Source organism: Trichosurus vulpecula, chromosome 5 (assembly GCF_011100635.1).
Source record: "Trichosurus vulpecula isolate mTriVul1 chromosome 5, mTriVul1.pri, whole genome shotgun sequence".
NCBI lineage: Eukaryota > Metazoa > Chordata > Mammalia > Diprotodontia > Phalangeridae > Trichosurus > Trichosurus vulpecula.
In genome coordinates this window covers 269,266,448-269,291,731 of record NC_050577.1, presented here as the reverse complement: position 1 = coordinate 269,291,731, position 25,284 = coordinate 269,266,448, and the positions used below count along the sequence as shown (strand labels likewise).

Here is a 25,284-nt window from a genome sequence, read left to right as displayed (position 1 = left end):
CCAGTGTTACAGGGCTCCTCCTAGTTCTTTGCAGTTACTGTAGTGACATCAGGGCTCACAGAGACTCTGCTGTACATCACACTAGCTGACATTCCCTTACTTTGCCATTATCACCTCTTAAGATGAGTTGATGGATTGGGTTTTGAGGAAGTCATCCTCCTCCTCATTTTTATTATTACTGTCAGAATATTAATAGGAGTTTTCATTAGTCTCCTTTTGCCACCAATCCCCAAGCCCTGTAAGTTTTGGCTTGGCTCCTAGATTTCAGAGCATAGATTTTTAACTGTTTTTGTGTCACGGGTCATTTTAACGTTTGGAAGCCTATGGAACACTTCTCAGAATGTTTTTTTTAATTCATAATTGAAGGAAATTCTAAATTTATTTAGAAGTTAATTAAAATGAAGATGTAATTTTCTCATCCAAGTTTATTTATCTTTCTGAAATCTGGCCACAGACTTCTAGGGATCCCTGGACCTCAGATTAAAAGCTCTTGTCTTTGAATATTTCTAGTCCATCATTGGGAGGTCACTAGAGCAAGTTTGTGTGTGTGTGTGTGTGTGTGTGTGTGTGTGTGTACATGCCCACATACATACATACACACACGCAGAGCTATATACACATATAAAGACATATATACACATATATACATGAATATACACACACATGCACATTAATTTATACATGCATGCACAGAGTATGTATGCATATAGGCATGTGTGCATATATATGTTTGCATGTGGATAGGAAGAAAAAAGAAGGAAAGGAAGAAAAAAGAAAGGAAAGATTTTAAGGTCTCTGGCCTACAGTCTGCTCACATCCTGGAGGTCATCTTTGAACACGGTTTTAGCCGAAGCTCCTCAACTCCTGTGTGGCTCCCCCAAGGCATCTCCTGCTTCATCAGGCACACATGCAGTTGTCCCCTTTGGGGGCCAGGATTACTGGGAATACTAATGAATTCATTAGTGGGGCTGATGGATTACCATTCTGTCTCTTGGCTAAGGGTGCTTTGGGGAGAACAGATTGCCACTCCATAAATCTGCCTGTTGCCTCCCTCCTCTCTGCTCCAGAGACTAATGGTGTCCGGCTGCAGGCAGCGCTGTCCCTGGCCCCATTCACACCACCCAGCAGATGGTTCCAACAGGTTAGCTCAGAACCATACAAAGGCGATGGGGGCATAGAGGAGGGGAAAGAAATGGCCCTCCAGCCTGTGCAATGGATCCAAACCAAAGGGGTGGGGGAAAATAAATGCAAATAGCCTAGGGTCTTTTCTCAAAGAGCAGTTGGTTAGGACTAACACACCGCCCCCCACTCCCTCTTGCTCACTGCCCTTGCTTGTTCCCTGTGCCTAACTGTCTGAGCTCAGAGAATGGAGCAGCAGACTGGACAACCCTTAGGACACCTGACGGAGCTGGGACTGACCCTGTCTGTTGACCAGGCTCTTTCAGAGTTGGGACTATGTGCATATTTCTCTCTCTTCAGTCTCCAATGTCACCCCTACCCTCCACCCCACCACGTGCCATGAGCTAATCCTATTGTGTTGAGGCTGTTACATCTGTTAGAGCTGAGAAGGCTCAGCAGGCAGCCCCTTCTCCATCGATTGGGCTTTATCTCAGGGAGGGGCTGAGTGGTATAGCCTGAAGGTGAGGTCTAAGATTCAATAGTAGTTGTTTAGTAGTGTCTGACTCTCTGTGACCTCATTTGGGGTTTTCTTGACAAAGATACTGGAGAAGCCTGCCATTTCCTTCTCCAGCTCATTTTACAGATGAGGAAACTGAGGCAAACAGGGTTAAGTGACTTGGCTAGGGTCACACAACTAGTAAGTGTCTGAAGCTGAATTTGAACTCAGGAAGATGACTCCAGGCCCAGCACCCTATCCACTGTACTACCTAGCTGCCCAGGATTCAATAGACCTGAATTCTAATCCTACTTATCCCAGTCTCAAGTCTCTCCACACTGTAGTCTATCCTACATGCCTCTGTCATAGTAATTTTGCTGAAGCCCAGATTTGACCACATATTTCCCCTATTCAACCAACTCACTAGCTTTCTATTATCTCTAGGATAAAATTTAAAACCCACTATTTAAAAAAAAAGACGACAACAACACTATTTAGCTTTTAAAACCCTGAACAACCTGGTCACAATCTTTTTTTTTTTCTAGCCTCATTGGAGACTACTTGCCCTCCCACACTCTGAAATCCAAACTGGCCTTCTCTCTGTTCCTCACGCATGACATTTTCTCTCATCCCTGTGCTTTTGTATTGGCTGTCCCCCATTCCTGGAATGCACTCTTTCTTACTTCTGCCTCATAGAGTCTTTCTCTTCCTTTATTTTTTTAAAAATTTTATTTATTTTTAGTTTACAACATTAAGTTCCATAAGCTTTTGAGTTCCAAATTTTCTCCCCTTCCCTGCCCTCCCCTCTTCCCCCCCCCAAGACAGCATGCAATTCGATATAGGCTCTACATATACATTCACATTAAACATATTTTCACATTATTCTTGTTGCAAAGAAGAATTATAACCAATGGAATAAACTATGAGAAAGAAGAAACAAAACAAAAAGAGAGTAAACAGTACGCTTCGATCTGCATTCAGACTCTATGATTCTTTCTTTGGATGTGGATAGAATTTTCCACTGTGAGCCTTTGGAGCTGTCTTAGAATTTTTCTTCCTTTAAAATGTAGCTCGAGCACCATCTTCTGCACAAAGTCTTTTTTTGATTCCCCCCTCCCCAACTTCTAGTGCTATGTCTCAGAAACTACCTTTCATCTGATGACTTTGATTTATATTAATTAACCTTATCTTTAAACCATACACATCTTATGTGCATTTTGCATCTCCTCCGTTAGCATGTAAACTCACGGAGAATGGGATTTGTTTTCTTCTTTATACTTGTATCTCATGTGCCTAGTGTAGTGTTGAACGTGTAGCAGTGTTTAATAAATACTTGTTGCAAATGGAAAATACTTGTCAAAATAATGAAAAGTGAAATGAGCAGAACCAAGAGAGTACTGTAGACAGTAGCAGCAATATCGTTTTAAGAAGGACTTTAAGTAAGTTATTTTGTCTGTTATAAATGCCCAAATTATCAATAAACAACATAGGAAGAAAGATGCCATTTGCCTCCAGAGAAAGAACTGATAAATAGATGTATAAAATAATTTAGCATATATGTGTGTGTGCATACACACATACCTATTTGTGTCTAATGGTACCCATCTTTAGGGCAGGGGAGGAAAGGAAAGAAAAAAAAGGGAAAAAAGGAAAAAAATACATAATAACTTTATTACATATTTAAAAAGAATAGCAAGTTGTACCTAGTAGGTTTGCAATTTCATGGACAATAATATTTTTTATTATACTTTGGAAATGCTTATTTTATTCCATAAATTAAAAATTAAATTTAAAAAATTGCTGATTAATTAATTGATTGAGAATGTCTTTTACCAGCTCATTTCACTCAAATGTCATTTTCCTCCTTCAAAGACCTGGGTGCAGATCTCAGTTGTGCCACTAATCAGCTCAGTGACTTTTGGCAATTCATTTCTTTTTGGATCACAATTGTTTTCATCTGTAAAATGAGGGGGTTGAGACAAGTTGATCTATAAAACCCCTTCTTCCAGTTCTAACATTGTGTTTTAAGTTTCAGCTCTTGCAACTTGGAGAAGTTACTTAGCTTCATAAAATTTTACGTAGTAAGACATAGCACAGACCTTGGAAAGCATCTAGTCTCAACCCCCTCATTTGGCAGATGAGGAGCCTGAGGCCCAGGGACATGAAGGGATTTGCCTAAGGTTGCTGAGTGAGTTGGTAACAGACCCGTGGGTGGAAGCAAGGTCTTTTGGTTCCTAGTTCATGGTCCTCTTTACTATGCCAGGTTTCTTTGTGCATCTTGGTTCTCATTTCTCCCATCAATGAAATGGGTCTTTATGTCACTGCAGAGAGGGTGAGCTGTGCCCTGACCTGTTTGTGAAGCTAAGAGAAATGGTGCTGAGTCTTAGAAAGGGAGTTTTTGTGACAGGTCACAAAGTGGAAGGAGAAGCTTGGGTTGGAAGTTATTCGATCTCCATAGAGTCAAGTTTTGAATGACTTGGATCCTGAAAACTGACTGAGGAAAGAATTATTGCTGTTTGTAAGAGTCCTCATACTGCAATGATCTGTAATTTGAGCTATAATTTTCTTGAGCTTTAGCCTGGTGCCCTTCCCATGAAAGAATACTTTCCACCAAGCAGATCTCAACCCCTATGAGTAGGTGGAAAGAGTCCAAGTTCACATAGTGAGTGTTAGTGTTGAAATCTGAACTCATGTTGTCCTAACTATACTGACTTCCTGGCAGTGGCTTATCTGCAGCAAAAGGGGCATGTAGAACAACCATCCTCTCTACCTATTTCCATTTTGCAAATTATAAAACTCAGTTCTACAGAGGTAAAATAACTTTCCTAAAGTCACATAGTTATTGCTTTAATTCAGATAATACCACCACCTCTTCCTGGGTTTCCCTACTATGATCACAAGATCTCTGCGGTGGCAAATATTTATTGGTAAGGCATATACTGAATCCTCTTTCTGGCTCCCCTTACCCCCCACTGAAGATTATTATTCAACCTCACAGCACCCATACCTATGAACAAGATTTCTGGAACCTATATACTCTATATTTAAAGTTCTTCAGAAAGCAGAGATCATGGCTTCCTGTAGGGTCTTTTTCTGGACAAACAAGCTTCCTTATCAGACAAGGCTTCTTTAACTCTAACTTTAATTATTCCTGGTTCAGTGCCTCGTTTTCTCCTATTAAAATGATAGTTAAATTAAAGAATTATTAATTAATTAATTATTCTTTTTAAAATGATCACTCAATTCTATTTATTTTGGTCATTTTTGTAAACTTATTTTGTCTCTCTAAACCTTATTTTGGCTTCCCTTTAAGGGCTCTATACTCCCCTTATCTTTTAATCACAGGGAGCCACACTGAAACACTGAACTTAATCATTTAATCAAGGCCGTCCCTTACCCCTTACGGAGTAAGGAAAATAGCAAGTTTAAAGACTTCAAATCACAAAGAACAGGTATGTAGCATCATGGTGACATCACTAGAGCTAGAAGCAGGAGCCCTGGAGTTAAATCCAGGACACTGGACAGGTTGACTGCTCTTAGTCTTAACTTTCTCTTCTATAAAATGGACAGAATCACCATCTACTTTATAGAGTTGTTGTGAGGAATGTGGTTTATTTTATATAAATGTGGTAATTATTTAAAACCTTCATTTTCCATAGTCTTCATTAGTTGACACAGTTGGGGAAATTGTTGCATACACCTATTTAGCTCTTCCAGGTTTACAAAGCATTTTTATATTATATACATTAACTCATTTGGTCCTTCCAAGAACTCCATGAGGAAGGCACCAGTGCAGTTACCACTCTTGCTGTTTTAAAGATGAGTAAAGTAAAATCCAGAGGGGTTAAGTAATTTCCCTAAAGCCCCTGATACTATATTCTCTAACATGGAAAGTTTCTTCGGACAGTCAGCTCTACCCACCCTTAGAACCTTCCTGGGTCTTCATCACCAAATTTCCCTTCCCTATTTTTGCCGGTGGATCCCAAGGAAGAAAGCCTTCACTCTTCTCCTGCCCTGCTCTCCCCCCTCCCCTGCTCCCATGAAAGGCCAGCAGCGACCTGTCGGGAGGAGCTAGAGCAAGGGAGGGGAGAGGAGGGGAGGCTTCTCAGCCAGTGCTCTCTGTAAGAGGAGGAGTCAGCCAGCCAGAAGGCAGGGCCATCACCTCAGGCTGAGAGGAGGGGTGCTGGGGGTGGGGGAGAGGGAGGGGGGGAGTAATCAAAACTGCGGCCACTCTGAGCAGCTGACCAGAGAAAAGGAGCTGCCCAGAGGCAGTGGTCCTGAAATTCCATGCCGAGGAGCTAACCAAGGCAGCAAGGTTCTGAAACCCAACCAGTCCACTAGCGCAGACAGAGGCCAGATCTCAGGCAAAGGGATTGTGGACCGGGACCGGGACCTGGGAGAAGGAGACAGCAGAACCAAACCAGGGCAGAGGGTACAGTCAGGGAAGGAGGGGTGGCTCCCTAAGACACAGGAGCAAAGGGTTGATATGAAGAGCTGAAGCCAATTGATGTAACCACGGAAAGGATGCTTAGAGGAACTTGGATCCTGTGACTGCTCAAGGGACCAAGTGACCTTCCAGAAGCTGCCAGGCTGCTATTTGAAGACAGAGGTGAGGTGGGACCTAGGGAAGTTCTAAAGTATCTGTGGGGAAAACCTCCCCCTGCCCACCAGGGACATAGGAGACCTGTGCGGATCTAAGAGAGAAGTTGGAAGTAAGGGGGTGTGTCCTATGAAGCAGCTAAGTGGCACGGTGGATAGAGCACCGGGTCTGGAGTCAGAAAGAAGAGTTCAAGTCCAGCCTCTGCCACTTAACTAGCTAGGTGATCCTGGGCAAATCACCTAATCTCTCTCTGTCTCAGTTAGCTCATATATAAAATGGGGATAATAATAGCATCTATCTTTCAAGGTTGTTGTGAGGATCGGGTGAGATCGAATTTGTAAAGTGCTTAGCATGGTGCCTGGTACATTGTAGGTAATTAATAAATGCTTGTTTCCTTCCTTCCTTCCTTCCTTCCTTCCTTCCTTCCTTCCTTCCTTCCTTCCTTCCTTCCTTCCTCTCTTCCTTCCTCCCTTCCTTCCTTCCTTCCTCCCTCCCTCCTTTCCTCCCTCCCTCCTTCCCTCCCCCCCCAATGTTAAATAGGGAAGGAGGTGGCCAACCAGGAGCTTCATGACAGTGTTAGAGCTTAAAAGGAACCTCGGAGATCATCTAATCCAATGTCCTCATTTTTCAGAGGAAGAAACTGAGGCGAGAAGAAGGGAAGGGAAGGAACTTGGCTAAGGTCATAGAGGCAGTGAGTGGCAGAGCAGAAATCCTAACTGAAATCTTTTGATCCCAAGTCCGAGACTTTTTCTACCATTCTGTAGTTGCCTTGGCTATCTAGAGTTCTGGGCGGGAAGGGGGGGCGGTGCTGATGGGGAATGGAGAGTTTTCCATCTCAAAGCCAGGAGTCCTAGTAAACTTTATTTCCTCAGATTCCTTCATCAATCCTTCCTCCACAGTGCTCTCACAGATATAATTATACAACCTCACAGCATCCACAGGAGGCAGATGGGGCTAGGGCTCATTTCTGTGAGGTGGTGGGAAAAGCACTAGATTTGGAAGCAGAATACCTGGATTAAACCCTTGGCTCTTCCCACTAGTGTAGCTGCAGACAAACCCTTATTTGAGGCTCTTTTCCCTCTTTTGTTAAAATGGGAATAATGATATTTTCACTTTCTACTTTACAAGACTCTTGTGAAGATGGAATGAGACTATGAATGAGATGATTTATGAACCTGAAAGTACTTTGTGAGTGTGAGGCATTATTATTTCACACCTTGGGAAACTAAGTCCGGAAGAGTCTTAGGCATTTTCCAGTACAACTGGAAAGTTAATAGCAGAGAATAAACCTCCTTTCCAGGACTTTTTTTTGATTATGCTTTTCCTGTGGGCAAATGTTCACGTACTTATAGGACTAGGCAAAGGTGTGGTTGTGAGGTGGAGGAGAGAGAAAGGATTTAGGGAACAAAAAGTCATTGTTCTGTCTGTTTGTTGAAGACTAAATTTCCTTGGCGGTGGGGTATCCCATTCCCAGGCTGGAGCAAATGGAACATGGAAGGGGAAATGGACAACTTCAGATGTTTCTTTTGCATCACCATTATTAGCCCAACCCATCACCAAAACCAAGAAATGATCTACGGCATCTCCAGGCTTAGGGCTAGTATGTTGTCTTTATTAAAGTCCTTTTTGGAGTTGGAAAGACAATTGGCATTTCTCTTGGAAAAAATTTCTAGAACACTCTGATGGTATGAAAGATGAAGGAAGCCCCAGTGGGACTGAAGCAAGTGTGTGTGTGTGTATGTGTGTGTATGTGTTCATTATGGTTGGATATGGGATGAGAGGAAGAAGTCAAAATGATTACCATATAGAATCGCTGAATCTTAAAGCTAGAAGAACACCCAAAATGGAGTCAGAAGATCTGTTTTAAAATATCAGTTCTGCTACTGAGATAACGATACTTATGCAACCAAGCTTGCAGGATGGTTAACTTTAAATACATAGGTAAGTTATGTTCATCTTCCTTCTCCTCATTCCTGTTACCATTGTCATCATCATCACTATCTAGTCCAACTACTTGACTTGCCCAAGAATCCACAGATCTTTAGACAACGTAATCCAGTCTGCAGCACTCTGAGCTCCTCAGACATTACCCCTTTTGTATCACAATAGGAAGTGATTTTGATACTCATACAGGCCTATGGATTGACCGCATGACTCCAAAAGTCACTTCACTTCCCTGAGATTTGCTTTTTCAGTAAGGAAAATGAGTTTACTTAATGTCTAGAATCTAAGAATGAGAGAACGAATAGATGTGCGAAAGTTGATTCAGCTCCTAAGACAACAAAAGTCATACAAGATTTGCTTCCCCTTGGCCAATCTTCTCACTTCTCTCCCCCCCACCCCCACCCCATGAATAATGTAAATGCTTGGGATTCAGATCTTTGGCCTTGGCCAAATCAAAATTTCTTTCCTGGGATTCTGATGATGATTGCAATCTTCTTACCTTTAGTGATGAGTAAAAAATTCATTCCTATTTAAAATCTCCTTTCTTTTTCTTTCTGTGATAGAAAGATACAAACTTATAAGGAGAGCACAACTTTTTGTCTACTAGGAAAATTGTCCTGGACTTATAGTCAGCTAGGTGGTGCAGCATATAACTTGCTGGGCCTGGAGTCAGGAAGACCTGTGTTTAAATTTGACCCCAGATGCTTACTAGCTGGGTGACCCTGGGTAAGTCCTTCAACCTCCGTCTCAATTTCCTCATTTCTAAAATGAGTATAATAATAGTACCTACTTCTCAGGGTCATTATGAAGATCAAATGGGATAATAATTATACAGTGTTTAGCACAATGCTGGGCACATAGTAAGTTCTACATAAATCTTAGTTATTATTTAGGAGATGTGAGTTTGAATCTTGACTCTAGTGTTCACTGGAGTGTGTGTATGTATATATGTTCATATATATATATATTTACGTGTGTGCACATAATATATGTGTATATAGGTATGTTCATATACACGCACACATATTACAGATGTGTGCATGTATGTATAATCTATGTATAACACAATACATGTGCATATAAACATATACCTATACACATGTGGATGTGTATATCTATCTATCTGTCTATCTGTCCATCTGTGTATACATATACACTTGTATATATATCCATATAATTAGATGGAGACCTTCTTAGCTCAAAGGTGCAGACTAGAAGTAATGGGTGGAAATGGCAGAGGGTGTAGTTTCAGCTTGATTTAAGGAAAAGCCTTCCAACAATTGGAGTTGTCCAAAACTGAGATGGCCCCACTAGAAAAGGAAAAGGGTTATCTAGCCACGGGGGTCTTTGAGCAGAAGATGGGGTGGTCCCTTTTCATCTTGGATGCTGTAGAAAAGATGACTTTCCAGGTCTAGGTTGGATGAGGTGACCTGAGGTCCCTTCCAACTCTCCATCTGTGATGCTGTAGTAATAATAGTAATAAGTCAAAGGCACACAGTGATTTAAAGTTTAAAAAGCATTTTCCTTACAACCAACCACCCTGTGAGGTGGGTGAACTCAAGAGATGAAGAGACTTGGCCATGGTCATACAACTAATGAGACTGAAGAAGATGTTCAAACCCATGTGTCCTCTAAGCTCAGCATAATGTTTACAGAGGATGACTAAGGCGTCCCACTATATTCTACTCTGACCAGGCCACATATAGAGTGTTACCTCCAGTTCTAGGAGCCATATTTCAAGAAAGATGGTGAAAAATTGGAGCACATCCAGAGGACGATGACCCAGATGATGAGGGGCATGAAATCAGGGGAAACACGGCACTTCTCTTCAAATATTTAAAGGGTTACCATATGGAAGGGAGATTAGACTTGTTTTATTTGTCTCCAGAGGGCAGACAGAGAACCAGCGGATGTTAAGATACAATAAAGATATATAACAATACATTTAAAAGTCTTCCTAACAAATATAGCTATCCCAAAGTGGAGCAGTCTTCCTTGGAAGGTAAAAAGTTACTTCTTATTGGGGGTCTTCAAGAAAAGATTAGACGAATATTTTCAACAGTTTCAGACTGGATTCATAATTTGGGCATAGGGCGGATTAGGTAATCCCTAAGGTTGCTTCTGACCATATGATTCTATGATATTATTCTCTGAATGTGATTATGTTCTGTCTTGATGCCCAGATGCCTTTATGTAATGGATATTAGACGTGGTGTTAGAAGAGTGTGTGTGTGTGTGTGTGTGTGTGTGTGTGTGTGTGATGGGTGGGTGAGTGGGGCAGGTTGAGGTGAGGTTATGCCTAGTAGGATTATTACCTGTTTGACTTTGGGTCAACCAATTAGCCTTTCCAAATGTTATTTTCCTCAGGTGAAACAAGGACATGGGACTAGTTATCTCTAAGAGCCGTTCCGGTTCTAAATCCTATGAATCCTTTGATTCCCGACATGTGCTGGCCTGAGAAGGACCCACTCCCCACCTTAGCCTCCCACTGGACACACACCCAAAAGCTAGGCGAGCTTCTGTCCCTCAGTGTCAAATCTGGCCTCTACCACTTGCTAGGCTTCACCTTAATTTCTTCCTCTGTCAAATGTGGAAAATGACTTACTTTGCTTTGCTTTACAGATTGAGTGAAAAGCGCTTCGTAAACCTTAGGGAGCTCTGTCTATTTAAGTTTGTAATAATTAGAATGATCATACAGTGCCTTGCACATAGTAGGGACTTTTAAATGTTTTTTCTTTATTATTCATTTATTTTCATTATATATTAATGATATTTATTATTAGATAATTTAATAATTTAATTAATAAATATATATATATAAAATAATAAATAATAAAAACTTAATGATATTTATTATTAGATATTTTTCTTCATGTATTCTATGAAGAGCTAGCTATACCCCAAAATGTGAAATGACACACTGTCTCTCATGCCTGGAATACATTCCTTCTTCATCTCTGATTTCCAAAATCCTTATCTTCCTATAAAGCTCTACTCAACCACTCCTTCTTCTGTAAAAATGCCTATGCTTCCCCTCAGTTTTTAGAGCTTTTCCTCTCTTTGAACTTCCTTGTATTTTCTTATTTATAGATGTGGAATATCCCCCAATAAACTGTCCATGAGGAAAACTTTTGTTATATTCACCTAATGTGGTAGACTTAGGTAGCATTGAGCCTGGAGTCAGGAAGACCTGGATTCAAAACCAGATTTAGATACTTACTAGCTATGTGACTCTAGAAAAGTAACTCAGTTTCCTCAACTGTAAATGAAAATAATAACAGACTGTAACCTCCAAGGGTTGTTTTGAGGATCTAAAATATTTATAAAGAGCTTAGCACAGTGCCTGGAACTAGAAGATGCTTAATAAATACTTGTTTCCTTTCTTCCTTCCTGGATGGACCTGTGATTTAGGAACTCCCTGAGGATGAAAGTCTTTTTTCTGATGCAGATCACTACATTCTTGGCAATTTATAGTCTTAGAAGAGAATTACTAGATCATGTATAGGTTAAGTTATTTTCCCAGGGTCACACAGCCATAATGTATCAAGGACAGGACTTGAACTCTGAACCTCTTGGATTCAAGGCAGACTCTTTGCTGCCTCTCGGTCTTGCACACAACAGGTGCTTGATAAAAGTTGGTTAATTAAATTAAATTGAAATGATTTAGGCAAGCATGGAAGAGATTTTTCAATTCAATTAAAAATATTGAGTGCCTACTAGGTGCTTGGCACTGTGCTAAGGGCTCGAATAAAAATACAGTCCCTTGGGGCAGCTAGGTGGCGCACTGAGTAGAGCACCAGCCCTGGAGTCAGGAGGACCTGAGTTCAAATCTGGCCTCAGACACTTGACACACGTATGAGCTGTGTGACCTTGGGCAAGTCACTTAACCCGAATTGCCCTGCCTTCCCCCCTCCAAAAACAATACAGTCCCTGTCCTCAATGAACTTACAAGTTAATGGGGGTGGGGTGGGGTGGGGTGGGTTGAGAGAGAAGACAATATGCACACAAAAAAGCTGAAATCAAAGGAAGTAGGGTTGGTGCACTAGGGTGTACTGTACCTATGAGGGCATGAAGTTCCTTGCTAATGCAAAATGGAGAGTTACCAAGAAAGTTCTGAGTCCTGTAAAGGAAGGCTTTGAGAGTTTACTGCCCTGCCCTCCAGCCTTCCAGTTAGAGGGGAGAGTTGAGAAAGTTGAGAAAGTGTTGACTATAAGGATGGTCATTGGCTTGGGAATGGTGATTCTGGGTTCTCATGGGTGACTGGGTGATGATCTTTGCACCCACTACATGGGTGACACAAACCTGGAGGGGGCACTCGAGGATATGATGCCTGTTGGGTCACTGCTCCTAATCTCCCCCCAGCCATTGTTATGGCTCATCCTAGAATGGAATGAGATGTAAGGAGGAGTGATAACAGTGGCAACTCTTATTTCTATGGCATTTCCACCCTTACAAAATACTTTGTCCCCATGTTGCTGATTCTGTGAGGTAGATAGTCTAAGTCTTTTTTTATCCCCAATTTATAAAGAAACAGAAGCTCCAAGAGGTTAAATGACTTGTCCATGGTTATGTAACTAATGTCAGAACTAAGACAAAGATTGTCCTGAATTCAGAGCTTAGCATTTAGTAGGCACTATATAAGTGGTAGTTGTTGCTATTATTTCAGCATTCTTTCCACTAAATATGTCAGTTAATTAATAAATATTTATTTAGTACCTCCCATGTGCCAGGCACTGTGTGACATGTGGGGGAAGATCCCAATTAGTGCCGGTAATAAATCCCATGAATTTGAATTTGTACTATTTGAAGTTGTAATTACGCAAATGGTAATTGGTGATGGTAATTACCAAAATGGTAATTGGTTCCAACACAATGGAAATATTAATTTGAATAATGTAGCCATTTCAGAGGATTCATTATTCCCACTAATAGGTATCATGAAAATCAACAGAAAGGCATCCTTCTGTCTTTGGGCACACCAGTAGCTAGGAGAAGAAGGTACCAGGTCCTATTTAAGACGATTCATCTTTCTCCTCTAGCTTTCCTACATCTTGGATCAAGACCTTCATTAACAAAATAGCCCTGAGCCAAGATTGGAGGAGAGAAAGCTCAGAGTGAAACCAGTTTCTTTTGGGAGGAAGGGGGAGGGGAAGTGGGGAAGAGAGGAATAGAAATGGGAGAGCGGAGGTCCTTATGTCTCCCTCTTTAGAGCCCTAAAGGTAAAGCAGTGACTAGACTGAAGACTTCAACCGTGGAATACCGTAGGGAAGTCCCAAACCCTCTGGTTAGTATGGAAAGAGAAGCCTAAGATTCCCAGAGGCCAATATCACCACATAGAAAAATGAAAGCGTTATTGGGTTAGTGGAATAGAATATGGAACAGTAATATTTGTTCACTAAAGGCAGTGGAAGAGGATAGTCCTGAAGGTATCCTCAGAGAGTTGACCATCAGCTTTTAAAAGAATCAGACCAAAATAACCCCGAGTCAGGATCTTCCCAATTGTTGGGACACGTGGAATATATGTGTGTGTGTGTGTGTCTGTGTCTGTGTAGGTATGCATGTATATATTTATGTATATATTTTATATGTGTGTATATATGTATATGTATGTATCTGTGTGTATATATATTATGTGTGTGTGTGTGTGTGTGTGTGTGTGTGTGTATAGCCAGAGATGCACTGGCACAGAGATCACAGAATGTTTGAGCTAGAAAGGACTTAGAGGCCATGAAGGATGACGCTTTGATTGGAGAGTAAGTCACTTTACAGGCTGCTCTCATGTTTAAGCTGGATGTGGCAGTACATCTGTAATCCGTTGTTGTTGAGGATGCCGAGGCTTGTCGGTCAAATCATCTGAGCTCCGGAGTTCTGAGCTGCAGTGGGGCTAAAGCCAACTGGACGCCCCAAATAAGTCTGGCACCAATAGGGTCAGTTCCCCAAGTGGAGGCTGCCTAGGGAGGATTGAAAATGGGTTCAGGTTGGAAAAATGGAAGAAAGTCAAAATTTCTAGGTTGATCAGGCAGTGCTAGACTTCTAGGCCAGGTGAGATGAGGAGACCCAGTCTCAAACAAAGAAATAAAAAACTGTCCTAACTTTAGTGCTGGGAAAGCCATTTAGTCTTGTTTCCTCATTTTATAGAAGAGGAAACAAGGACCAAGAGAGGTTTAAAGGACTTGCCCAGATCAATCCAGCAAGTTAGTGAGAGTCCACTGATTTTTAGAGCAGTACTCTTATCACCGCACCAAGGGGTGTTTCACTTGGGTCTGTGAACTTTAAAAAACAAATACTTTGATAACTATTTCAGTAAAATTGGTTTCCTTTGTAAATCCTGTGTATCTTATTTTATGCATTTGAAAATATGATTCCGTGAAGGAGTCCAGAGGCGGCACCAGACTGGCTGCTGAAGGGGTCCAGGACGCACAAAAAGGTTAAGAATCTTTGTTCTACACCACAAATGCTACCTTCCTTTAGGAAGTGTTATAAGCAAAAAAAAAAAAATAGCCGGAAACTGGTTTTCTCAGTAAGGAGACTGTAAAAATCAATCAATCAATCAATCAATTAGTTAGTTAATTAATTAATTAAAGAGAAGCAAACACTTAAGAATATACCATCTCACTAGATAGAATTTCCAGTGGTTCAGGACATTGGTGCTTTCTCCAAAAGTTTAAAAAACAAAAACAAAACCCTACAGACTTTTCTCAAATGTCATGTGGAAAAACCCACTTTCTCTTTGCCAATTCTACAAGCATTAATTACGCCCCCGCTATTGTGCAAAACAATGTCCTGGGCATACAAAGATGAAAACAAAAATGGTCCCTTATTTCAGGAGGTTGCAACTTATTGGAGGGAAGAAGACGAATATATGTTAATGTTATACAAGGCAGTATAGGATGGTGGCAAAAGAGAAGGCAAGATAAAATGTTCTAAGAAAAGTTGAGAAGAGACCAATACCTTCTAATGAGCAAAGGCTTCATGGAAAGGTGTAGCAGCACTGCAAAGGGAATTTCTGAAGGCAGCGGGGGAGGATGGGTGGGGGAAGGGGGAGGCCTGCTATGATGCATTGAGGCAGAAGAGAGAAGGTGATCAGAGAACGGTGCACTTCTATTTGCCCGGAGCAAGGACTGAGTGAAAGGGATTAGAATGAAATCGGGCAGAGAGGTACACTGGAGCCAGGTTGTGGGGGGAAGAGTGATTGGAGTGCCAGATTCAGTAGTTTATATTTTTATAGAGGCAGCTAGATGGTGAAGTAGAAAAAGATGTTGGAGTCAGGAAGAACTGAGTGTAAAGCTATCCTCAGGCACTTAATGGTTGTGTGACCCTAGGTAAGTCACTTAATCTTTCTCAGCCTCAGTTTCTTTATCTATGAAACGGGAATAATAGTAACACCTATGTCATAGGGTTGTTGTCAGGATCAAATTAGAGAAGAAGAAAGCACTTAACAAATCTTAAAGTTCTATGTAAGTGTTTCTTCTCTTTGTCTCCTCCTCTCCCTCTTCCTCTTCCTCCTTTTATAGACAAGAGGGAACCACTGAGGATATTTTTTTTTGGTAGGGAAATGATGTCAGATTCATGTATTAGGAAAAATTGTGCTGGCAGCTGTATGAAGGACAGATTAGAAAGGAGAGAGACTAGGCATAATAATTAGAGCTCTTTGAAGATAGTCCAGGTGAGGCATAATGAGGATGTGAACTTTCTCTGTAGACTTGAAAGCAATCCCTTCTGGCCAGGAGAGGAATGGGGTCATTGGTTCTCTTAGTCTGGCCCTTTGGGATGCCCTCTGGAGCCATTTGGGGGCCCAGAATGCATATCACTAAAATACCATGGTACTTTACAGTGGCCCTGTGTTGCCAATATACAGCTGATGTCTCAGTGGGTAGAGCACTGGGCTTGGAGTCAGGAAGACCTGAGTTCAAATCTAGACTTAGACACTTCCTAGCTGTGTGACCTTGGGCAAGTCACTTAATTTCTGTTTGCCTGACAAAAGAATCCTCTGGGTCACCTGGGGAAGGAAATGACAAACCACTCCAATATCTTTGTCCCATGGATATAGGCTGGGGGGCCATGAAGAGTCGGACACTACTGAAGACAGAACAATGAAAAATGTGTTCCTAAGGTGCTATTGGCCCCTTGTCTAGACTGTTGGAAGAGGGCCTGGCTGAAGAACCAAAAGGTTTCCCTTTCTTCTATCTTCCACCCATTTCTCTTTGCTATAGCCCAGTGAGATGGCCTTCTGGCTATGCCCAAAGATAATATTAGAGAAAGGTTATAGTCACAGCTTGTTGACAGACTATCTCTAAATAACTCTGGAAAAGAAAGTTAGCAAACAAGTAGTTATTGAAAGTTGATAAATACGCCAGGCACTGTTCTAAGCACTGGAAATGCAAATGTAAGCAGAAAGAAAGACTGTCTCTGTCTTCAAGGGGCTTATATTCTAAAGGGGAAAGAGAGTACAGCATTCCTGTCCTAATGATCCCAGTGCATAGCTAGGGTGCTGGTGTCAGGGAAGGAAGGGAGGGAAAGAAAGGTAACTCAGAGCTGAAGCATTTTGGTGGGAGGAGGAGAACCAAAGCAAAGGAGGGTTCTTATCTCCCACAATTTCTCCCTTCTCTCCTCTTGGTATCTTTGTGAAGCCTTCAATGAGGAGGATGAATTAGAGAAGACAAAAGAGGAAGCTAGGTAGAGAAAGATTAAGAAGACATAAAATGTTGACTACAAAGAGGTCCTGTGAAGGTGATACCTGGGACCATTGACCCAGCTCTTCCTTTCTGCACCTTCCATAATCAATGGGTCTTTTTATCTTTCCCAACATCTGTGTCGAGAGGGAGCATGGCATCCTTTCCCTGCCATACAAAGTCCTTTTTGGCTCCAGAGATGACGTTGCCTTTGAGAGGTCCATGTTACTTTAACAGAAAGTTAATTAGGGCTTTTACCTTCTCCCTGGATATCTGCTAGAGTTAACAGTGCAGCTCAGCAAACCAGGTCCATCATCCATATTAAACATGGGATTTTCTGACTAGAGCTGGGCAGCCAGTTGATCAATAGGTTCCAACGTGTGTTTTCAATAAAGCTGCTTACCCAGGAACTCTTATTAAATGAGTAAGTCAAGCTGACATGATTTCCGTGCTGATTAACATGAAACCTAGGCTGTTTTTGCAGCTCGGTGACATTAATTATTCATAGGAGGTAAATGAGGTTACAGGGAGGAAAAAAAGCTTTGATTACCAGGTACCTAGGGCAAAAATACAAAAATATAATGTGTGCGTGAATGTGTGTGTGTGTGTGTGTGTGTGTTTGTGTGTGTGTGTGTGTGTGTGTGTGTGTGTGTATTAGGGGAAACAAAACAGCTAAAGTCCCAGAATTCCCTGGTTTTAGCTTCAATGATGAAGAAGCTTACATGTTCTCTTCTTTCTTAAGTCAAGAGAAGAAGGGGATGGTGAAGCAAGAGGAAAGAGGAGGTAATTTCCCAGACAATGTTCCCAATTGTCTTTTCCCAGGAACAGACTAAGTGAAACTCATCAGAACTCTTTATTTGGGAGACCACACTCTTGTGATTCCTGCACTGATCTCCAACACAACTTAGGTTCCTTTAGGTCAGACAGAAAACCGCAGCTCAAGCCATCAGGCTTTTTTTCTGTTAGTTTCATGACTGGTTTGCAACTTACCACTTCCGTAAGCTAATCAATAATCATTTCTGTTAGACCAGTGGTTAAGTGAGGCTGCTCACTTCTGGAGGACCTTCTGGAGGGGGGTCAGGAGAACAAAGAGGCTTCAGACTGAAGAATAATATAAGCAAAAGCAGTATAGTAAGAAAGCTGGCCTTAAAGTGACGAAGACTTGAGTTCAAATGCTGCCTTTGACTCATAAGTGACTGTGTGACCCTGAACTGTGTGACACTTCATCCCCAAAAGCATTAATCAGCTCTCTAAGACAATAAGTTGCAAAGGAGGTGCTGACCTGCATTGATAGAGTTTCCTCACTTGGGAGTTCTTAGACCATTAAAATGTCATGTCCCAGTCCATATCTTTAATGGGAATAACAATTTATGTTTGTAATTCATTTTATATTTAATAGAGAACCTCACTTCCATTACCTAATTTGGTCAGCAAAGAACCCAGTGAGGTACAGAAGGGGAGGGAAGGGGGTAGAGATTAAGCATTTATTAAGTGCCCACTGTCTTCTAGGCACTGTAAGTGCTTTATAAACATTGTGTCATTTGATCCTTACACTGACCCTGTGAGGTAGGTACTTTTATTATACCCGTTTGCAGTCAAAGACAACTGAGGCAGACAGAGGTTAAGTGACTTACCCAGGGTCACAAAACTAGTGTTTGAAGGTGGATTTGTACTCAGGTCTTCCTGATTCTAGGCCTGGCACCCTATCCACCATGTTATTTAGCTGCTGCTAAAAGTAGCTAGGGCAGTTGTTATTATTATACGGTAGCAAGAAGGTAGAATAGTAGATTTAGAGTCACATCAAGGAGTACTTATTAGAGACATTGTGCTAAGCATTGAGTATACAGAGAAAGAGACAGCTAGGTGGAACAGTGGATGGAGTGCTCGGTCTGGAATCAGGAAGACCTAAGGTCAAATCCTGCCTCAGGCATTTATTAGTTGTGTGACCCTGGGCAAGTCACTTCACCCTGTTTGCCTCTGTTTCCTCATATGTAAAATGAGCTGGAGGAGGAAATAGCAAACCGCTCTAGCACCTTAGAAAACCCCAGATGGGGTCAGGGAGAGTGGGAAGTGACTGAACAACAAATACAAAGACAAGTAAAGACAGCCCGTGCCATGCAAGATCTCAAAATCTAATGCAAACAACTTATACAGCAAGATGCACTCAGGATACACTGGAAATTCTCTCAGGAAAAAAGCACTAGCATTGTGGGGCACTGAATGGGGAAAAAAGGAAAAGACTTGTTGCAAAATGTGGGAATTTTAGCTGAGATTTAAAGGAAGCATCCAGACAGAGGAGATGAGGAAGGAGAGGAGGGAGTGAAAATGCATGGAACTGGGGGATGGAATGTCTTAAACAAGGAAAAACAAGAGGTCAGTGTCACTAGATTTAAAATGTGGAAAGGAAGTGAAGAGGAAGAAGTCTGAGAGACCTACAGGTTACAGAGCTCCTCCAATCTACCCTCTGTCCACTTGGATCATGATGTGGCTAAGGCCAATACTGTAGCATGTCAGTAGGGAGAGAAATGTCCTCTCCTTCAGGAAGAACTGGTTTCAAATCTTACCTGAGACACCTAGTGTCTGTGAGACACTAAGCAAGTCACTTAACGTCTCTGAGCCTTAGTTTCTTCATTTATTAAATGGACGTAATAGCAGCACCTACTTCACAGGATTGTTGCATCAAATGAGATAATACATATAAAACACTTCTCAAACCTTCAAGTGTTATATTATTTTATTATTTTTATACTGATTTTGAAGTTGAAAAAACTAAGGATCATGGGAAATAAGTAATGTGCCTATGTCACAAACAGCACAGCTAGGACTCTAACCCAGGGCTAATGTTTCCATGGATCATCTTACTTGCCCAGGCTTTTTATTTTATTTTTATTTTTAGAGGGGGGTAAGGCAAGATAATTGGGGTTAAGTGATTTGCCTAAGGTCACACAGCTAGTAAGTGTGTCAAGTGTCTGAAGCTGGATTTGAACTCATGTCCTCCTGACTCCAGGGCCAGTGCTCTATTCACTGTGCCACCTAGCTGCCCCTGCCCAAGCTTTTTAAAAGATAAGAAAGGCTCTCTTGGCAATAAAGGAGCTAAATTAGTGGGATGGATGACTAAGGGAAATTGAAAAATCCCTTTCTGGAGGTTCTTGTGAACGAGTGAAATTCTTGTCTGTTGAGGGCTGGGTACAGTCTTTTCTTGGGGCAGGTAGAGGGACAAGATGCCCTTTCTAATGTTTTTGTGCCCATCCTTTGACAATCCCATTATCTTGTAAAAAGTTTAGATTTAGAGCAATAAATTGGTAAGCCAGATATTAATTCTCACTCTTCCCTTTGTTTCAGAGTCTAGAGATGGCCAAAACATATGTGAAACCTAAAGAGATGGTGGAACTGGCCAGCACCCCATCCTGGATGGACAAAGCCCTGAACACCCAGGATGAGATAAAGGAGGAGAATGAAAGACAAGACAGCTATAGGATGCTGAGTGGCTTGGCTGAAGAGCATGACAGCATCGAAGAGGAAGAGGAGGAGGAAGAAGAGGAGGAAAATGGGGAGAAGCCCAAGAGGAGGGGTCCAAAGAAGAAGAAGATGACCAAAGCACGACTGGAAAGATTCAGGGCCCGAAGGGTGAAAGCTAATGCCAGGGAGAGGACTCGGATGCACGGCTTGAATGATGCTTTGGATAACCTGAGGAGAGTCATGCCGTGCTACTCCAAAACCCAAAAGCTCTCCAAGATTGAGACACTGAGACTGGCCAGAAACTACATTTGGGCATTGTCTGAGGTGTTGGAGACTGGCCAGACACCTGAAGGGAAGGGTTTTGTGGACATGCTTTGTAAAGGGCTCTCCCAGCCTACAAGTAACCTGGTAGCCGGATGCCTCCAGCTGGGGCCACAGTCTCTCTTCCTAGAGAAGCGTGAGGAGAAGGCCGCTATTCATGATTCCACCATCCCCAGTCACAATTTCAGCTATCAGTCTCCAGGGCTCCCCAGCCCACCCTATGGCCACATGGAAACGCAGCTTCTCCACCTTAAGCCACCTACATTCAAGGGTTTGGGTGAATCATCTTTTGGTGGTCACCCACCTGACTGTACCACCCCACCCTATGAAGGTCCCCTTACTCCTCCCCTAAGCATTAGTGGCAACTTCTCCTTAAAGCAAGATGGATCTCCAGACCTAGATAAATCATATAGCTTCATGCCTCACTACCCCACAGTAAGTCTGAGTGGGGGACACGGGCACTCAGCTCATTTTCAGACAGCTACTCCCCGATATGAGATTCCCATCGACATGTCCTATGACCCCTACCCACATCATGGAGTTGGGGCTCAACTCAATGCCATCTTCAATGATTAATCATATGGCATATGCCCCAGCACTCCCAACCTTGGAAAAGGCTAGGTATGATCTGGCAATATTTCTTTGTGCTCACGGGAGATTCATTAGCTTCAAAGTTGTCATCTTTCAGTAACTTAGACCATGTAATACATGGTCCTAATTCTTTGGGGCATATCTATTCTCTAAGACATTTTTCTTAATCATCCATTTCCATCAATTCTTGACAGTGTGTTGATTTACTGATTTAACTTGTAGCTGATAGTAGAAGGCTCTGTGTGCTTTTCTCCTCAGGATTTGATAGGAAATCTCTGCAAAATTACTGTACCCAGGACAAGACAAGCAATAAAACAAAATAAATTAAGATCATGAGTGGAATAACCAAAGGAAGCCACCAATTTGGCATGACAGAAGTTGCTTCTGATTATTAAAGTCTTGGTTTGGACATAAACCTCACAAATGTTTCCTTTCTTAGAAGTCTTCGAGGAAATTTGTGATAGGCAGGAGTCTCATATTGTCTGCCTTCCTGGAGAAGCTGGAAGGGCAGCGTGTATGTGGGGGGTGTGGGGGTGTGGTGCGATTCTCTCATGACCTGACTCTGATTATAAGGAGGACTACAATCTGAACATTTCAGTTCCAGGAGTTGGCGGTCCAGGAGTGGCATTCCCATGCCAATTGGCAAGTCAGCACTTTTCTTTCATCACTGGAGCTGAAATAAAGAATTCTGAGATCATCCTTGGACAAAGAGGACCTAATGAAGTCACCCTCCCTCCCTTGAGATATCTGTAGAGATCTGAGGGAGTTAGGAACCAACAAAGCATCCTGATGGGAGCAATTAAATAGCCACCATCAACCCTCTTTCCCACTACAGGTTTCCTGCCTGTTAGCTCTCTTCATGATGTGCTGACAGATCATTGAATTCTCCAAGGGAAAGTGCATTTCATTTGACTTAAGTAAACCATATTGAAACCACTGACATTAGTCCCCCCAGCCATCTCATTTCCTAGGTGCCCCACATGTGTTTTCCTGTGGAAAATACTTGCCACTGCCTCTCCATCCAACTCCATTCTACTCCACACTATTTTAAATTTCCTGAACAGAATAAAATGATGTGAGGATCATGCTTATGCATATGCTGACTTACAACTTGGATGGTAGAATTAGAGTGAAATTAGGACCAGTCAATGGGTCCTTCTATCCTGAAGCTTTACTTCATACCTTCCTGTGAACAGTTTACTCTCCTGTTCCCCCACAATTCCTTGTCATCTTCATATTTATTAGTCCATCTGAAATGGCCTTTCTCTCAAGACCCAAGAACCGAGGAGAATTTCTTTACTAGCCCAATACAAGCTACCAAGGGCCAGATATACTGTCTTCAGAACTAGAGTTCCATGGTGTGGAGGTGGTAACCTTTTAGAAAGCGTGGAGCACCAACACACACCAGCCAGCAACCATCACGAGAGAGGAGGACCCTGCTCACCAACCAGACCAGTGTGTGAGAGTGGGGTCAGACTGATGTGCATTCTGTTTCCCAAAGGCCATATTATAAAAAAGAAAAACACCTGCTGAAGTATATGTACCTTACCTGTTTCTCTCATTTACTTATTTCCTTGCAAGCCTAAGTTATTTTCTTTCAGCTTTGTGTGAAACGTGGAATGTGTTCCTCATGTATTCCCTGGGTTTGCAAATACCCTTTAAGTCAGCCTTGCAGAAAAAGATCAGCCCAACATCATTCTATTAGCCCAGAAGGGAAGAAGTAAAGCGAGTGGCATATGTTGCCCCCGCTTGTCATAGATGACTACCTAGAATCTGAGTGCATCTCAGCACTAGAAGGGATGGACCTCAGAGGCCATTTTTCCAATCCATAGCCAAAATGTGAATCCTGATTATAACACCCTAAAAATGTTCGCTCGAAGGCCTCGAGTGATTAAAAACTCATGACTTCCCGTGACAGTCTATGCCATTTGGGGTAATATTTATTTGCTAGAATATTTTCCTTATATTGATTCAAAATCTGTATCCTTGTACCCTTCATCCATTGCTTCTTATTCTGCTCTTGGCATTCAGGTAGAACAAGTTTAATTTCACTTCCATATAACAGTCCTTCAGATATTTGAAGACCACTGTCATGTCCACCATTGTCTTTTTTCCTTGTCCCAGACGAGTATATAAATATTGCTCTGAAAGGTTGGCTGCATTTGTGTTTAGGGTTATATGTAATGTGTAATGTTCTGGATATTTATTAGATATTATTTATTTAATTTATTACTCCCCTTCCTCTTGTGCCCATTTTTCAGATTCTGCAGGTGTGACATTCAGTGCCAGTCAATAGAGTAGGTGGGACATTAGCTGGAAGATGGCTCATGACCTTAGTAGGGTGATCCCGGTTTGGGGGGGAGGGGTCATCAGGTAATGCCAAATTTCCCACCCCAAGGTATTTTATACAAAGCAGCAATAACATGAATGGCTATGCAAGCTAATTGTTTTCTCGTGTTTTCCTACTAAGAAGAGCCAGATATATTTTTGGAATCTGTTTTCATGTGCTAGTGGGCCAGGACCAGGGTCCTCTGCCTGCTGATTCTGCACAGGGATTTTGTAGAAAATTGGGATTTGGAGAATGTCGTAGAATATAGATGGACCCTGTCACAAGGCCCATGAGAGATATCTTACTCTTTTGAAGAGTCCTGCTGGATATCAAAAGCCAATGTTTGACCCCTTTGATAATATGAATAAAGGTGTGAATCTTGTTAAATGTGGTTTGTCTCTTTGTGAATCTTGCTTCTTCCCTTCTTTCTTTCTCTCCCTCCCTTACCTCCATCCCTCTCTTACCTTTATCCATTGCTTCCTCCCTTCATCCCTTCCTTCCTCCCTCCCTCTCTCCTTCCTTCCCTTTCTCCCTCTCTCCCTTTCTTCTTCCATCCCTCCTTCCCTCCCTCCCTCCCTTCCTTCCCTCCCTCCCTCCCTTCCTTCCTTTCCTCCCTTCCTTCCCTCCCTCCCTCCCTTCCTTCCTTCCTTCCTTCCTTCCTTCCTTCCTTCCTTTCTTCCCTCCTTCCTTCCTTCCTTCCTTCCTTCCTTCCTTCCTTCCTTCCCTCCTTTCTTCCTTCCCTCCTTTCTTCCTTCTTTCTTTCCATCCTTCCTTCTGTCCTTCCTTCCTTGCTTGCTTCCTTCCTTCCTTCTTTCCTTCCTTCCTTCCTTCCTTCCTTCCTTCCTTCCTTCCTTCCTTCCTTCCATCTCCTATGTTCCTGAATTCACAGGGCAGAAAATAGGGGGTAGAACCATGCAGACAAGGTAGATTCACGTGCTCTGGAGCAGAGGTACACAAAGACTTGGTGGGACCTACTTGGTATGGCCAATTGTCATAGCAGGAGCTCAGAAATACATTTCACAGTGCTCATATCTTTCTACCTTCATGAGTTGATTGGATCTAGAGAATCTTACAGTTGAATGTATTCTCCTGCCTAAGGAGGCTCACCCATCTCCTAGGATCCTAGACAGTACCAATTAATGACTAGTAATTAACTAAATAGGGCTAGTTGACTCTGTGGAAAATAGTGAAGTCAGCAAGATTTAGTTTAAATGTTGCTGCTGCTCCTTACCTTCCCCAAGTCCAAAGACCTCTTCTGTTGAAGATGTCTTTTTTTTTTTTTAGTTCTTGCTTCATTCAATGAGCAAATTTCTCACTTAGTCCAGACTCTCTTGACATTAACTTGGCTTACGATGAGTGAGTTCATCATGAGCTCTGGAGGTGGAGTAGATCACAAACCTTTTTACACTAGTGTTAGGGACTTAATGCATTATTTCTCTGAAGATTTACATTTTAAAGGAGAGAAGCCTAGAGAAGGAAATCTTTGGCTCAAAGGAATGAATCTCTAATGGGAGAATTTCAGGGAAAATTTGGTGGCGATTGGAGTTGTGACTTCCTTGTCTCCCCAAATCCCACCATGGATAGGGTATTAAACTATTATTCCCTGAGGATGGCCCAGTCCTATTCTTCTACTCCCAAATCAAACATGGGACAAGACACACCCAATTCTCAGCTTCCTTGAACTAGAATCCCTGGTCTCATAAATTCATTTACTCAAGCAAATCACAGAATTCAAGGTTGGGAAGGAACTCAT

General features: G+C 42.1%; 1 protein-coding gene across 1 annotated transcript; it reads left to right on the top strand.

Annotated features, from left to right (window-relative positions):
- Positions 1-5,857: 5,857 nt before the first annotated feature.
- On the top strand, positions 5,858-23,915 carry NEUROD4 (neuronal differentiation 4). Its single transcript, XM_036762184.1, has 2 exons — positions 5,858-6,224; positions 20,174-23,915. Exon 2 carries the CDS (start codon positions 20,183-20,185, stop codon positions 21,185-21,187), a length of 1,005 nt encoding a protein of 334 aa, XP_036618079.1. The 5' UTR covers positions 5,858-6,224; positions 20,174-20,182; the 3' UTR covers positions 21,188-23,915.
- Positions 23,916-25,284: the final 1,369 nt, after the last annotated feature.